The 11,981-nt window shown below is 53.0% G+C and overlaps 1 protein-coding gene across 1 annotated transcript; it reads left to right on the plus strand.

Moving 5' to 3' along the window:
• The first annotated feature begins 581 nt into the window (after positions 1-581).
• ABCG4 (ATP-binding cassette, sub-family G (WHITE), member 4) lies at positions 582-11,740 on the plus strand. Its single transcript, XM_008577912.1, has 14 exons — positions 582-898; positions 5,205-5,322; positions 5,459-5,591; positions 5,726-5,776; positions 5,976-6,121; positions 7,414-7,537; positions 7,667-7,781; positions 7,977-8,119; positions 8,992-9,090; positions 9,312-9,513; positions 9,580-9,671; positions 10,817-10,975; positions 11,147-11,265; positions 11,491-11,740. Exons 1-14 carry the CDS (start codon positions 661-663, stop codon positions 11,714-11,716), a joined length of 1,965 nt encoding a protein of 654 aa, XP_008576134.1. The 5' UTR covers positions 582-660; the 3' UTR covers positions 11,717-11,740.
• Positions 11,741-11,981: the final 241 nt, after the last annotated feature.

Raw genomic sequence — 11,981 nt, forward strand, 5'->3', positions numbered from 1 at the left:
AGGTGACTAGGCATGCGGGGGGGGGGAGCGGGGCGGGGAGTGCTGAGCCCGCCCTGGGGGAGCTCAGCTGGCCGTGGGGGACTGTGTCCGGGGGGTGAGCCTATCTTTGGGGAGAGCCCCGGGCGCGCCAGCCCAGGGGCGCCGGCGGGAGAGGGGGGCCAGGGATGGGGCAGGGGAAGCGGCGGGAGGCCCAGAGCAGCCTCCTTGATTCCTCCTTCCCCTGGTGCACCCTGCGCTCACTCTGCTACCCTGACCTCCTAGCAGGCAGCCTCCGCCGGCTGCCCCTTACCCCCGCCCCCCATCCATCCAGTCCCCAGGGGCTGCTGGCCTGCGGAGTAAGGAGATTAGAGGCGCCGCCGCGGGGAGGAAGAAGCGGGTGTGGGCTTCGAGGGGCCGGGCTGGGGTTAGGCTGGGACTGGGACTGAGGCTGCCCGGGACCGAGGAGAGGTTGGGAATGAGGGTCGGCGCGCCGGGGATAGAGGGGATGGGGGGCAGGTGCCTGGGCTGCGGGGAGTGGGGTGCTAACAGTGACAGACAGATCCGTGCTGAGGAGGAGGGGAGTGGGGGCGGGGGCAGCGTTAGAAAGCAAGGGAGCTTTGAGCGGGGGCTCGGGGGTCTGCCGCGAACTGAGCAGGCCCTCTCCTGCAGGCCGGCGGCGTGATGGCGGAGAAGGCGCTGGAGGCCGTGGGCTGTGGACTAGGGCCGGGGGCAGTTGCCATGGCCGTGGCGTTGGAGGATGGGGCGGAGCCCCCCGTGCTGACCACGCACCTGAAGAAGGTGGAGAACCACATCACCGAAGCCCAGCGCTTCTCCCACCTACCCAAGCGTTCGGCTGTGGACATCGAGTTCGTGGAGCTGTCCTATTCTGTGCGGGAGGGGCCCTGCTGGCGCAAAAGGGGTAGGGAACAGCCTGGTGGGGAGCCGTGGGCCCCTGCTGAGTTGCCTCTCGCGGAGCATAAGGCCTGAGTGTCCCCTGTTCTGCAGTTCCTGTACCAGTGAGCCCGGTGGGAACACTAAAATCTGGGCCCCGGTCCCTCGCTCACAGTATGCACAGTGGAGGTGCCAGGATCTGTGCTGCCCCACACGGGTGAGCACTCTGGGACTCGGTTATTGGAGCTTTCTCTTCTAAATAGACCCTATGACCTCTGGTCCTTTAGTGGTCCTTGATGCATTCTCCTTTATTTTTACAGAGGATTCCTGCCTGTGAGGGCTGATATTGGAAAGTGGGGGGCTCTGTCTGCAGGAGTTCTCCTCAGTGTTGAACAATACCCTTGGACCTATTTTTAAAGATGTTCTCATTCCTGTCATCTTACTCCATTCTTGCCACAGTCTTCTGAAGCAGGGAGGATGGAGGTTTGACAGGATAGATGTCATCCCCATGTTACTAACAAGGAAACTGAGGCCCGGGAAAGTTGAGTAACTTGACCAATGTCACACAACTAATAAGTGACAGAGCTGGGACCAGAAGTCAGGTTTCCCAGTGCTCCTTGCATTGTTCTTTTCTCTCTCTTAACTCCCCTGGTACAACAGTCCCATCTCCCCTGTTTCCCTCCCATCAGGGCAGGGTCCCCTAAACCCTGACTATCCCCTGCATCCCCTACTCTGGGCAGCTTGAGCTGGGAATAGAGAGGCTGGGTTTGTTTCCCAGAGCCTGGGTGTGGGCCAAGGGTGGAGCTGGGACATTGTTCTCTGAGGCTTAAGAAATAGGTTTGGGGTGCTTCAGAGAAGGGCTGAGGGTGAGCTGTCTCTTCACTCTCCACCCTCACACCCATGAGTGACCAAAAGGTCACAGTGCCTGAGCCAATGGAAACTGAGGCATCTGGCCTCCCTGCCCAGCACCCTATCCCTCAGCAGCCTTTCTGTCCTGAGACCAGGCTCTGGGTAAAATGATGAGGTAGTAGTTATTTCCTTAGCCTTTTCATTTCCTCATAATTTTGAAGAGAAATGAAGATAAAAAAGAAATGTGAGTGGATGAACCAGGACTCTGCTTGTTTCAACTCATCAGCTACAAATTGGCTCCACTGACCAGGTCCTCCCCTCCTTCTGACCTGGCCAGCCCCATTCTGCTCTCCTGTCCATTTTGCCATCTCTTCTATTCCTTGCCCCTTTCTCTGCACCTGCCCTCCTCTCTCTGCCTTCTAATTTCCCTTGAATCCCTCACCCCTTCCCTAGAGGACAGAAAGCGATGAAGGGTAGGCAGAGAGGAAAAAGAGCAAAGGGTATGGAAAGAGGAAGATTTCTACCTTTCCCAGGTAAGGATTTGTCATTGGTCTCCCCTAATTATATATGGCACTTCTTATTTTTCAAAACACTTTCCTATTAATTATTATTAATGATCTCACTTAATATTCACAAATAACCCTACTAAGTCCTTGGAAGGAGATATGACTATCCTCCTTTTTTTCCTTTTTGTCTTTTTTCGTGACCGGCAACGGATCGCAACCCTCAGTGTCGCGCCCGTACCGGACCGGGACCAGCCACGGGATCGCAACCCTCGGTGTTGCTCCCACACCTCGCTCAACCAGTGAGCAGCCGGTCTGCACGTGGGATCCGAACCCTCGGCGGGAGCGTCGCCGCGCTTCCCAAGCAGCGCACTGTAGCAGTGCGCCACCGGGCCGGCCCATGACTATCCTCCTTTTATAGATGAGGAATCAGAGGCCCTAAAGATCAAGTGACTTGACAAAATTGTAAAGGGAGTTACTGACCAAGGCAGTACCAGAACACTGGTGTGTCTCCAGCCCCAAGGCCTGGCAGGCCGTCTTTCTTCTGAGCAGTTGTGGTACAGCGGGAGTTCAGACACATGGGATCCTAGTCACTTGTAAGCTGTGTGACCTTGGCCAGGCTGTTTACCCTCTCTTGGCCTCACTTTCCTCATCTGTAAACAGGGCTGATAAGAATACCCACCACTCAGGCTTGTTGTGAAGCTCAGCTGAGACGGTGTTTGTGAAAGTGCTTTGCGAAAGGCAAGTGTAAGGTCATATTTGTGTTAGGCATCGGTGTTCACCAGTGCTTGGCTGTGAGCAAATGAGGGGAAGGTTCATCACTGACAATTTCTTCCCCTGCAAAAGAAATCTCTTCCTGTGAGGGGCTCTGAAAGGCATATACTGGAGGCCACCACCAAATGTCCTTCCGATGGATGGTGAGGATGACTGAGGCAGAGGGCTGGAACCCATGACTTTCCCCTCCTAGTAAGAACTTGCTGTGTGACCTTGGGTGAGTCACTGGATGTCCCTGGGCCCCAGTTGCCTCATCTATGTTGTTAGAGGAGCAGCTGAGCTAATGAGCTTTGTAAATCATAAAGCAGGCAGTTGGTGTGATCAGGATCTGACAGTAGGCAGGAGCTGATCTCCTGTCTGTTGGGATGTCCAGAGGCCCAGCTGGGCCCAGAGCACAGTCCTAGGTAGAGTGGAGGGAGGAGGGTGAAGTAAAGCATCCCTCTACTGTCTCTGCTAAGGCGGAAGGATAGGAAGGGAATTGGGCTCTGTGGGGGTCGCAGAGGGTGGTAGTGAGTAAAGTGCTAGATGAAGGATTGGGGTCTCTGCCTTGCCGAGGCAGGTCTGCAGGTGTAGCCCTCCTTGTTGGCTTCATCCTTCCTCTCCTTGCCCATGTCTCACCTGGTAACTCCAGGTAGGCTCTGCCCTCTGTTCCCTGGATTGTATTATATACGTATATATGCTTTTATAGAGCAGAGCTTTTCTTTTCAAAGCCTGGAGGGCCTCTGCCTTCTCTCTGCCTTTTGAAATCCTGCCTATCCTCAAGGCTTAGCTCAAGTGGCACCTCCTCCATGAAGCCACTCTTGATTTTTCCCTTGCCCCTCCACCCTTGTCAATTCCATTTTCAGCATTCTCATAGCATGTTATTTGAACTTCTGTTATAACCCTTATTTTTTCTTCAGATCATAGAGGTTTCTTATCTTACATAAGATAATCTTATGTAGACTATGACTTCCTTGAGTGCAGAAATTGTGTCTTTATTTTATTTTATTTTATTTTTTTTAAAAGATGACCGGTAAGGGGATCTCAACCCTTGGCTTGGTGTTGTCAGCACCACGCTCAGCCAGTGAGCAAACCGGCCATCCCTATATAGGATCCGAACCCGTGGCCTTGGTGTTATCAGCACCGCACTCTACCGAGTGAGCCACGGGCTGGCCTTGTCTTTATTTTTTTATTTATGTTTTTGGTCCAGTGCCTGGTACAGAGCTTGGTATATACTAGATATCAATAAGCATTTGTCAAATTAATAATAAAATATCACTTTTGAAAATGCACTCTATGTGCCAAGCACTGTGTCATATGTTTTACACATATTATCTCATTGAATCTTTTCAACAACCCTATGAGATAGGTACTATCATCCTCATTTTACAGATGAGGGACCTGGAGCTCAGAGAGGTTAAGCAACTTGCCCGAGGTCACACAGCTGGTAAGTGTGGAGCCATTATTTGAACCCAGATCCACCTGACTCCAAACTGATGCTCTCAATGCATATGCTGCCTCCCAATGAATAAATGAAAGGTGAGATTTTACTGGGCCATGTTAGGGGCTGGAGAGACAAGCCTGGTAGGCAGAGAGAGTACAAAGTAGAAGTCATTTTCAGAATGAGGCACACTCCCTGAGTGTGCTCTGAGAACACACATTCATAGAACAAACACTTACTGAGCATCTACTACATGCCAGCCTGCTGAGATTACGAAGATGAATATGACACAGACCCTGCCCCCAAGGAGCTCACTAAGAGGCTGGGGGAAGAGGGCAAGTGACAGGCACATCAAGTAATGAAAGTGTTAGCATATGAGAAGTGCTATGGGGACACAGAGGACAGTCAGCCAGCTCTGGCTGGATCAGTAGGAACATCTTCCTGAGGGGTTGAGACTGTGACCACTGTGATTACAGAAGAAGGGCAGGGTCTCCTATAACCTCGATGCCCTCTCCATGCCCATCCGTGAGATTCATGGGCTTTTCCCATGGCCTTCAGAAGAGGATTGTTGCCTCTGATACTTTGACATTAGTGGTGGTCATTTTTAGGACAGGATGACAGGGTACAAGTTATTGTTGGAGCTCTGAGGGTTGCTTCTCCATCCTAACCCAAATCACACTGAGCAGGGACTGCCTGTTTCACTAATAACTGTGGCTGCTCCTAAGAGTTCTGGGGGTGCCTCTGTTCACTGTAGCCCTGACCAAGAGTTCTTCTCTCCCTCACTGCAGGTTATAAGACCCTCCTCAAGTGCCTATCAGGTAAATTCTGCCGCCGGGAGCTGATTGGCATCATGGGCCCCTCGGGGGCTGGCAAGTCTACGTTCATGAACATCTTGGCAGGATATAGGTGAGGACAAAACTGGAATGGGATGTGGGCAGGACCCAGGAAGAAGGATTCCTTGGGAAACATGGAAGGTGTTCTGAAGTGGCTTTGACCCCCCACCCCTATACCCACCACCAATTCCCAACCAATGTCCCTGTAGGGAGTCTGGAATGAAGGGGCAGGTCCTGGTCAATGGGAGGCCACGGGAGCTGAGGACCTTCCGCAAGATGTCCTGCTACATCATGCAGGATGACATGCTGCTGCCACACCTCACGGTGTTAGAAGCCATGATGGTGAGGACTGTATGGCCATCCCCTCCTCCCAGCCACCCCCTTCTGCCTGCTGTCCCCATCCTCCTCATTGGCTGAGGGGTCAAGGCAGTGCCCCCTCCCACACAAACCTTTCTCACGCACTCTCTGGGCCCCAGGTCTCTGCTAATCTGAAGCTGAGTGAGAAGCAAGAGGTGAAGAAGGAGCTGGTGAGTGGGGAAAGGGAGGCAATGGGATTATTGCTCTTTGTGCTGCTACTGAGTTCTGGGGCCCCAAGCTGGGGGTGGGGGAGAGTGGTGACCAAGGCTTGGAAAATGGACTTAAGAGAGATGCTTTTTGAAATCGGGGTGCTGCCTGGGGCAAGCAGAGACTCTGAAGCTGACCTGGGGTGGGTGGGGGTGGGGCCAGGTGACAGAGATCCTGACAGCACTGGGCCTGATGTCCTGCTCCCACACGAGGACAGCCCTGCTCTCCGGGGGACAGAGGAAGCGCCTGGCCATTGCTCTGGAGCTGGTCAACAACCCACCTGTCATGTTCTTTGATGAGCCCACCAGGTAGTTCTCCCCCTCTCCCCTCACCAGGATGCCCCCTCCTCTCAGCCCTGAGCCAGGGCTGGAGGCTGCGTCTTCTCCATGGCTGGGGACCAGAGCCTCTGTTTGCAGCCCCCTGGGGCCAAGATAAGGGTTTACTCCTCATCTTCATCCTTGCCAATCCTGCTGCTGTAAGCAGCCCCATTCTTCATGCAGGCAGGGATCTGGATGTCCTCCTTGATTGATGCCTCCCTCTCCTTATCTCCCCCACGGTCATCAGTCATCAAGTCCTGTTGATTCCACCTCATTTTGGTATCTCTCAGATTTGCCCTGCCCCATCCCTAGTACCAGTGCTTAAGTTCAGGACATCTCCAACAGACTGTCATCTGCTCATCTCCAGGATCTCCCAGCCAATTCTTCCTCCCAACTGCAGCCAGAGTGAACTTTTTTTTTTTTTTTTTTTAAAGATGACCGGTAAGGGGATCTCAACCCTTGGCTTGGTGTTGTCAGCACCACGCTCAGCCAGTGAGCTAACTGGCCATCCCTATATAGGATCCAAACCCGTGGCCTTGGTGTTATCAGCACCGCACTCTACCGAGTGAGCCACGGGCCAGCCCTCAGGGTGAACTTTTAAAAGCCAATCTGGTGATACATACTCTGCTGCTTAAAAACATGCCATGACTCCCATTTGTTCTGAATAAAGTCAGATGACTTGTAAGGTCCTGGTCTGAACCTACTTCTGCAGCTTCATGTCTTATATTTTATGCTCTAATAATACTGAGTTGCTTGTAATTCCCTGGTCAAGCCATGTGTTCCACGCCTCTAAGCTTTGCCCATGCTGTGTCTTCTGCCTGGAATGCCCTTCACCACCACACCTCCATCTTCACTAGCCTTAGCTCTTACTTCTTCCAGGCTCACTCAGGAAACTTCTCTGACTACCCTTCAACACCTTGCTACAGCAAAGCGGAATCCTCTCCCTCACTTTCACCCCCTGTTGCTACAGCACTTTCCACATTACCTAAAATAATCTGTGTGCTTGTCTTTCCCTACAGTCCAGAGTCTATGTCTTATTTATATGTCATTGTAATCCCAATGCCTGACATATAACAGGTGCTCAATATATGGTTGTTAAACTGAACAGTGCTCTGTGCTTCTGGCTACCTCCAAATACCTGAACCATACAGGGTATGGGGGTGGCTAGGGTGACCCCTTCTCGCCAGCTCCATTCCCTTTACAGCAGCTGCCCCACCCCAAACACTACCTTCTCTTGGCCCTGCCCACCTCACTGGGCCCCTTGGTGGCCTCTCTCTGGACAGTGGTCTGGATAGCGCCTCTTGTTTCCAAGTGGTGTCCCTCATGAAGTCCCTGGCCCAGGGGGGTCGTACCATCATCTGCACCATCCACCAGCCCAGTGCCAAGCTCTTTGAGATGTTTGACAAGGTGAGTGTCTCTGAGCCTCAGAGAAGATTGTCCTGAGCTGGAGGGATGGAAAGGGTCAGTAGAGGTACTGGCAGGGTTCCTGCCTGGCCCGTTGGTCATCTTTTCTTTACCTTTCTCTTTCTTCCTCAGCTCTACATCCTGAGCCAGGGTCAGTGCATCTTCAAGGGCATGGTCACCAACCTGATCCCCTATCTGAAGGGGCTGGGCCTGCACTGCCCTACCTACCACAACCCAGCCGATTTCAGTGAGTGTGGGTCTGTTGGTAGGGGCTGGAATGCAGTGCTGGGCCAAACCCCAGGGGCTTGGGTCATGTGCTCAGGCCTCCTGGGATCAAAGATCTCATTGTCACCTGCCTTCCCCACATACCCAAGGAGGGGCTGTCTTGCCTTTGGGAAACGAGAGTGAATCTTAGCTGAGCACTCCCTTCTGTGTCCCCCAGTCATCGAGGTGGCCTCTGGCGAGTATGGAGACCTGAACCCCATGCTATTCAGGGCTGTGCAGAACGGGCTATGTGCCATGGCTGAGAAGAAGAGCAGCCGTGAGAAGAATGAAGTCCCTGCTCCCTGTCCCCCTTGCCCTCCGGTGAGTAGGGGTGGAGAGGGCCGGGAGGGCAGAGTGGAGGAGGGCATACCAGACCATGGACAGTGGCCCTGCCAAAGGGGCTGTCCCTGAGAGGCATCGCAAACACTGGGTACTAGAAAGAGCCCAGAACTTGGAATAGACCTAATAACAGCTGTGTGACCTTAGGCATGTTTCTTTACCTCTGAGCTTCAGTTTTCTTATTCACTTATTCATTCAGCAAATTCTTATTGAGCATCTGTAGTATGTTGTACTCAGTGCAGGCACAATGCCCATCTGGTAAACAAGACTGACACTGTCCCTGGCCTCATGGCCTGTTTCGCTTACTACCATCTCTAACCTGGAGGTGATGATACCTCACAGGGTTTTTAGGAGGACTAATTAGATAATGATGTAAAGCTCTTAGCACTGTAGCTGGTATAGCAGGTGCTTGTCCAGTGCCAGGTTCTCTTCCTTAAATGAGTTACTATAACCCTTGAAAACTAGTAGAGTTAGTTATTCCTGTTATTATTGTCATTATTATCATTATTAAACAATATTATTGCAAAACAGGTGGCATAAAGGAATTATACCCTTAGGTATCTGATGGATTAAGGAAGTGACTAATCTACTATTAGCCATCATGGTATGCTTGACTCCCTTCCCATTTCCTCCCTCCCAAGTTTTTACCTTCTCCTTGTATCTCTCTCTGAATCTCTCTCTGACTCACACCCCTAAGCCCAGCTTCCAGGTACACAACCCAATGGTGGAGGAGTTTCCTGTAGACCTGGAGGAGCCCTGCCTTGGGGAAGGGGTCAGGGGTTTTCCCATTCACTGAACTGAGTGGGCAGTGGGTGGGTGGGCTAGGCTCACCTGATCCAATTTCCTCTTTCCAGGAAGTGGATCCCATTGAAAGCCACACCTTTGCCACCAGCACCCTCACACAGTTTTGCATCCTCTTCAAAAGGACCTTCTTGTCCATCCTCAGGGACACGGTGAGGCGCCAGAGTGGGGGAGAGGAAGCTGGCACAGGCCTGGCCTTTTGGACTGTAGGATCCTAGCAGCTGGGATAGGAGTCGGTAGTCTCCCTCAGCAGCCCCCAATGCCCCTGTGGGTCTATGTGCCTGGGAGGGAAGCTCCGAATTCCTACCCAGTGTGGCCTGCCCATCCCTGGCCTGTGACACACACCCTCTACTGGTGATGATGCCTCCCACAGGTCCTGACCCACCTGCGGTTTATGTCCCACGTGGTGATCGGTGTGCTCATTGGTCTCCTCTACTTGCACATTGGTGATGATGCCAGCAAGGTCTTCAACAACACTGGCTGCCTCTTCTTCTCCATGCTGTTCCTCATGTTTGCTGCCCTGATGCCAACCGTGCTCACCTGTGAGCTGAGCTGCAAGGGGCATATGTGCTGGGGTACCGGGAAGGGGCCAGGGTGTTGGCCAGCTGTGCCTAATCTGCCTATATCCTCAGTCCCCTTAGAGATGGCAGTCTTTATGAGGGAGCATCTCAACTACTGGTACAGCCTCAAAGCATATTACCTGGCCAAGACCATGGCCGATGTGCCCTTTCAGGTGAGTCTCTTCCACCACCTCACCCACTGCCTCCATCCTGTCCTGCTCCTTTCATTCTTGCTTGCTTACCCCATTCAGCCTGTTGCCTTCCATCCTTTCCTTTCCTTTCTTTCTGCTCACTCAGTAAATAGGTGGTGAGTCTGTACCCTGCACTAGGCTCTAGACCAGGCACTAGGGATACAGCAGTGAACTAGACTGATATAGTCTTGACCTTGTGGAACTTATGTTCTAGTGACAACTGACAACCAACAGAAAACAATGAAAACAATAACCCTACAAATGACTCTGTAAATCTCATTAGAGGCGGTAAAAAATAGTGTAGGCTGTGGTGTCTTATAGCCTCTTGCTAGCTGCGAGACATCGGGCAAGTCACCAATCTCTCTTTGCTTCAGTGTTCCCATCTATAAAATGGAATGATGATAGTGTCTACCTCTGGTTGTTTGTGAGAATTAAATGAGTCAATACATTTAAAGTACTTAGGAAAGTGCTTGGCACATACTAAGCACCCAATGAATGTTAGCTGTTTTTTGTTGTTATTGCTACTACTACCCAGTTCCAAGCATCAGGGCCACCAATAATCCACAGGGCACCTCTGTGCAAATTAGAAAAAGGAGCCCCATCCTCAGGTGGCCGCTGCACTGTGCCAGGGTGCATGGCTTAGTGAGAACAGCACAGGCTGGATCTTGGCCTCTGGTTGCTTCTCAGTTGGGCACCCTTGTGCAGGAAACAACCTGCACAACTGTACATGGTGGGCTCAGTCTCTGCCCTCCAGGAATTGATAGTCTCATAGAGAGAATAAAACATTCTCCTATGGAGAGTTAATTAATTAACAATATAAGGAATAAGCTGGTCACATGGAAAGGACTTTAGGAGCTCAGAGGAGAGAGAAGTCACTGTCTGAAGTGGTCAGAGTGGGCCTAATGGAAGAGGTGGGACTAGAAGGCGAGTGAGGTTCATATAGTCAGGGAGTAAGGGGATGTGTTAATCTGGGGGGACAGTCATGAACAACAGTGTGGAGGTGAGAATAGGCATGGGGCCCTCTGGGAATAGGTGTTCTAGAGGCTCATGTCCTGGTAGAGTGGAGGGTCTTGGCCACTGTGCCCTTGGCTTGCGGTCTGCTGCCCAGCCTCATGCCTGCTCCCCAGGTGGTATGCCCGATGGTGTACTGCAGCATCGTCTACTGGATGACAGGCCAGCCAGCTGAGACCAGCCGCTTCCTACTCTTCTCAGCTCTGGCCACTGCCACTGCCTTGGTGGCCCAGTCTTTGGGGCTGCTGATTGGAGCTGCTTCCAACTCCCTGCAGGTGGGAAAGCTGGCAGGTGGAGATCCCCAAGGAGGGACAGAGTCTTGTGGGAGGAAGCAGGGCCTGGCATAAGGGATGGGATGGACCTATGGGAAACCCTGGGGCCACCCCGGGCCTGGGTCTGTCTTGGCCACCCCTATGACTGCCTGGCCCCTTCCCCCTCCCCTCCAGGTGGCCACCTTTGTGGGCCCAGTTACCGCCATCCCTGTCCTCTTGTTCTCTGGCTTCTTTGTCAGCTTCAAGACCATCCCCACTTACCTGCAATGGAGCTCCTACCTCTCCTATGTGAGGTCAGTGCCCCTCCCCTTCCCATCTGTCCTTACTTCTCCCTGCAGGAGGCCATGTCCAGGTCTTCCTGGGCTGTGCTGAGTCTGGTGCTTGCCCTCCTATCCTTGTGGCAGGAGCACCCTGGCTGGCCCCCAGGGATGAAAGCATTGCAGCTGGGCTCCTGTGATTCACCCAGGGAGCAGGGACCCTGTGCTCTGTATCCTGCTCTGATGCCCCTGCTTGCCTAGGTATGGCTTTGAGGGTGTGATCCTGACGATCTATGGCATGGAGCGAGGAGACTTGACATGCTTAGAGGAACACTGCCCATTCCGGGAGCCACAGAGCATCCTCCGAGCACTGGATGTGGAGGATGCCAAGCTCTACATGGACTTCCTGGTCTTGGGTATCTTCTTCCTGGCCCTGCGACTGCTGGCATACCTTGTGCTCCGTTACCGGGTCAAGTCGGAGAGATAGAGCCTTGCCCCTGGCCTGTGCCCCAGCCCCCGCAGCAGGAAACCCCCAGCCCCAGCCCTTTGGGACTGTTTTAACCTCATAGACTTGGGCACTGGTTGCTGGTGTAGCCGTCCTCCCTCCCTCGGCTCCTCCACAGGCTGGCTGTCGGACTGCGCTCCCAGCCTTGGCCCTGGGAGTGGGGCTCCAGCCTTCCCCACCATGCCCAGGAGTCTTCCCAAGTTGATGCGGTTTGTAGCTTCCTCCCTACTCTCTCCAACACCTGCAT

This window comes from Galeopterus variegatus, unplaced genomic scaffold, assembly GCF_000696425.1.
Source record: "Galeopterus variegatus unplaced genomic scaffold, G_variegatus-3.0.2 Scaffold1598, whole genome shotgun sequence".
Classification (NCBI taxonomy): domain Eukaryota; kingdom Metazoa; phylum Chordata; class Mammalia; order Dermoptera; family Cynocephalidae; genus Galeopterus; species Galeopterus variegatus.

Excerpts from the sequence above, each read along its gene's own strand:
- ABCG4 (XM_008577912.1), top strand. The coding sequence starts at position 661 with ATGGCGGAGAAGGCGCTGGAGGCCGTGGGCTGTGGACTAGGGCCGGGG. Across the intron at positions 5,323-5,458 it reads AACATCTTGGCAGGATATAG|GGAGTCTGGAATGAAGGGGC; the intron begins GTGAGGACAAAA and ends ATGTCCCTGTAG. Across the intron at positions 9,672-10,816 it reads TGGCCGATGTGCCCTTTCAG|GTGGTATGCCCGATGGTGTA; the intron begins GTGAGTCTCTTC and ends CCTGCTCCCCAG.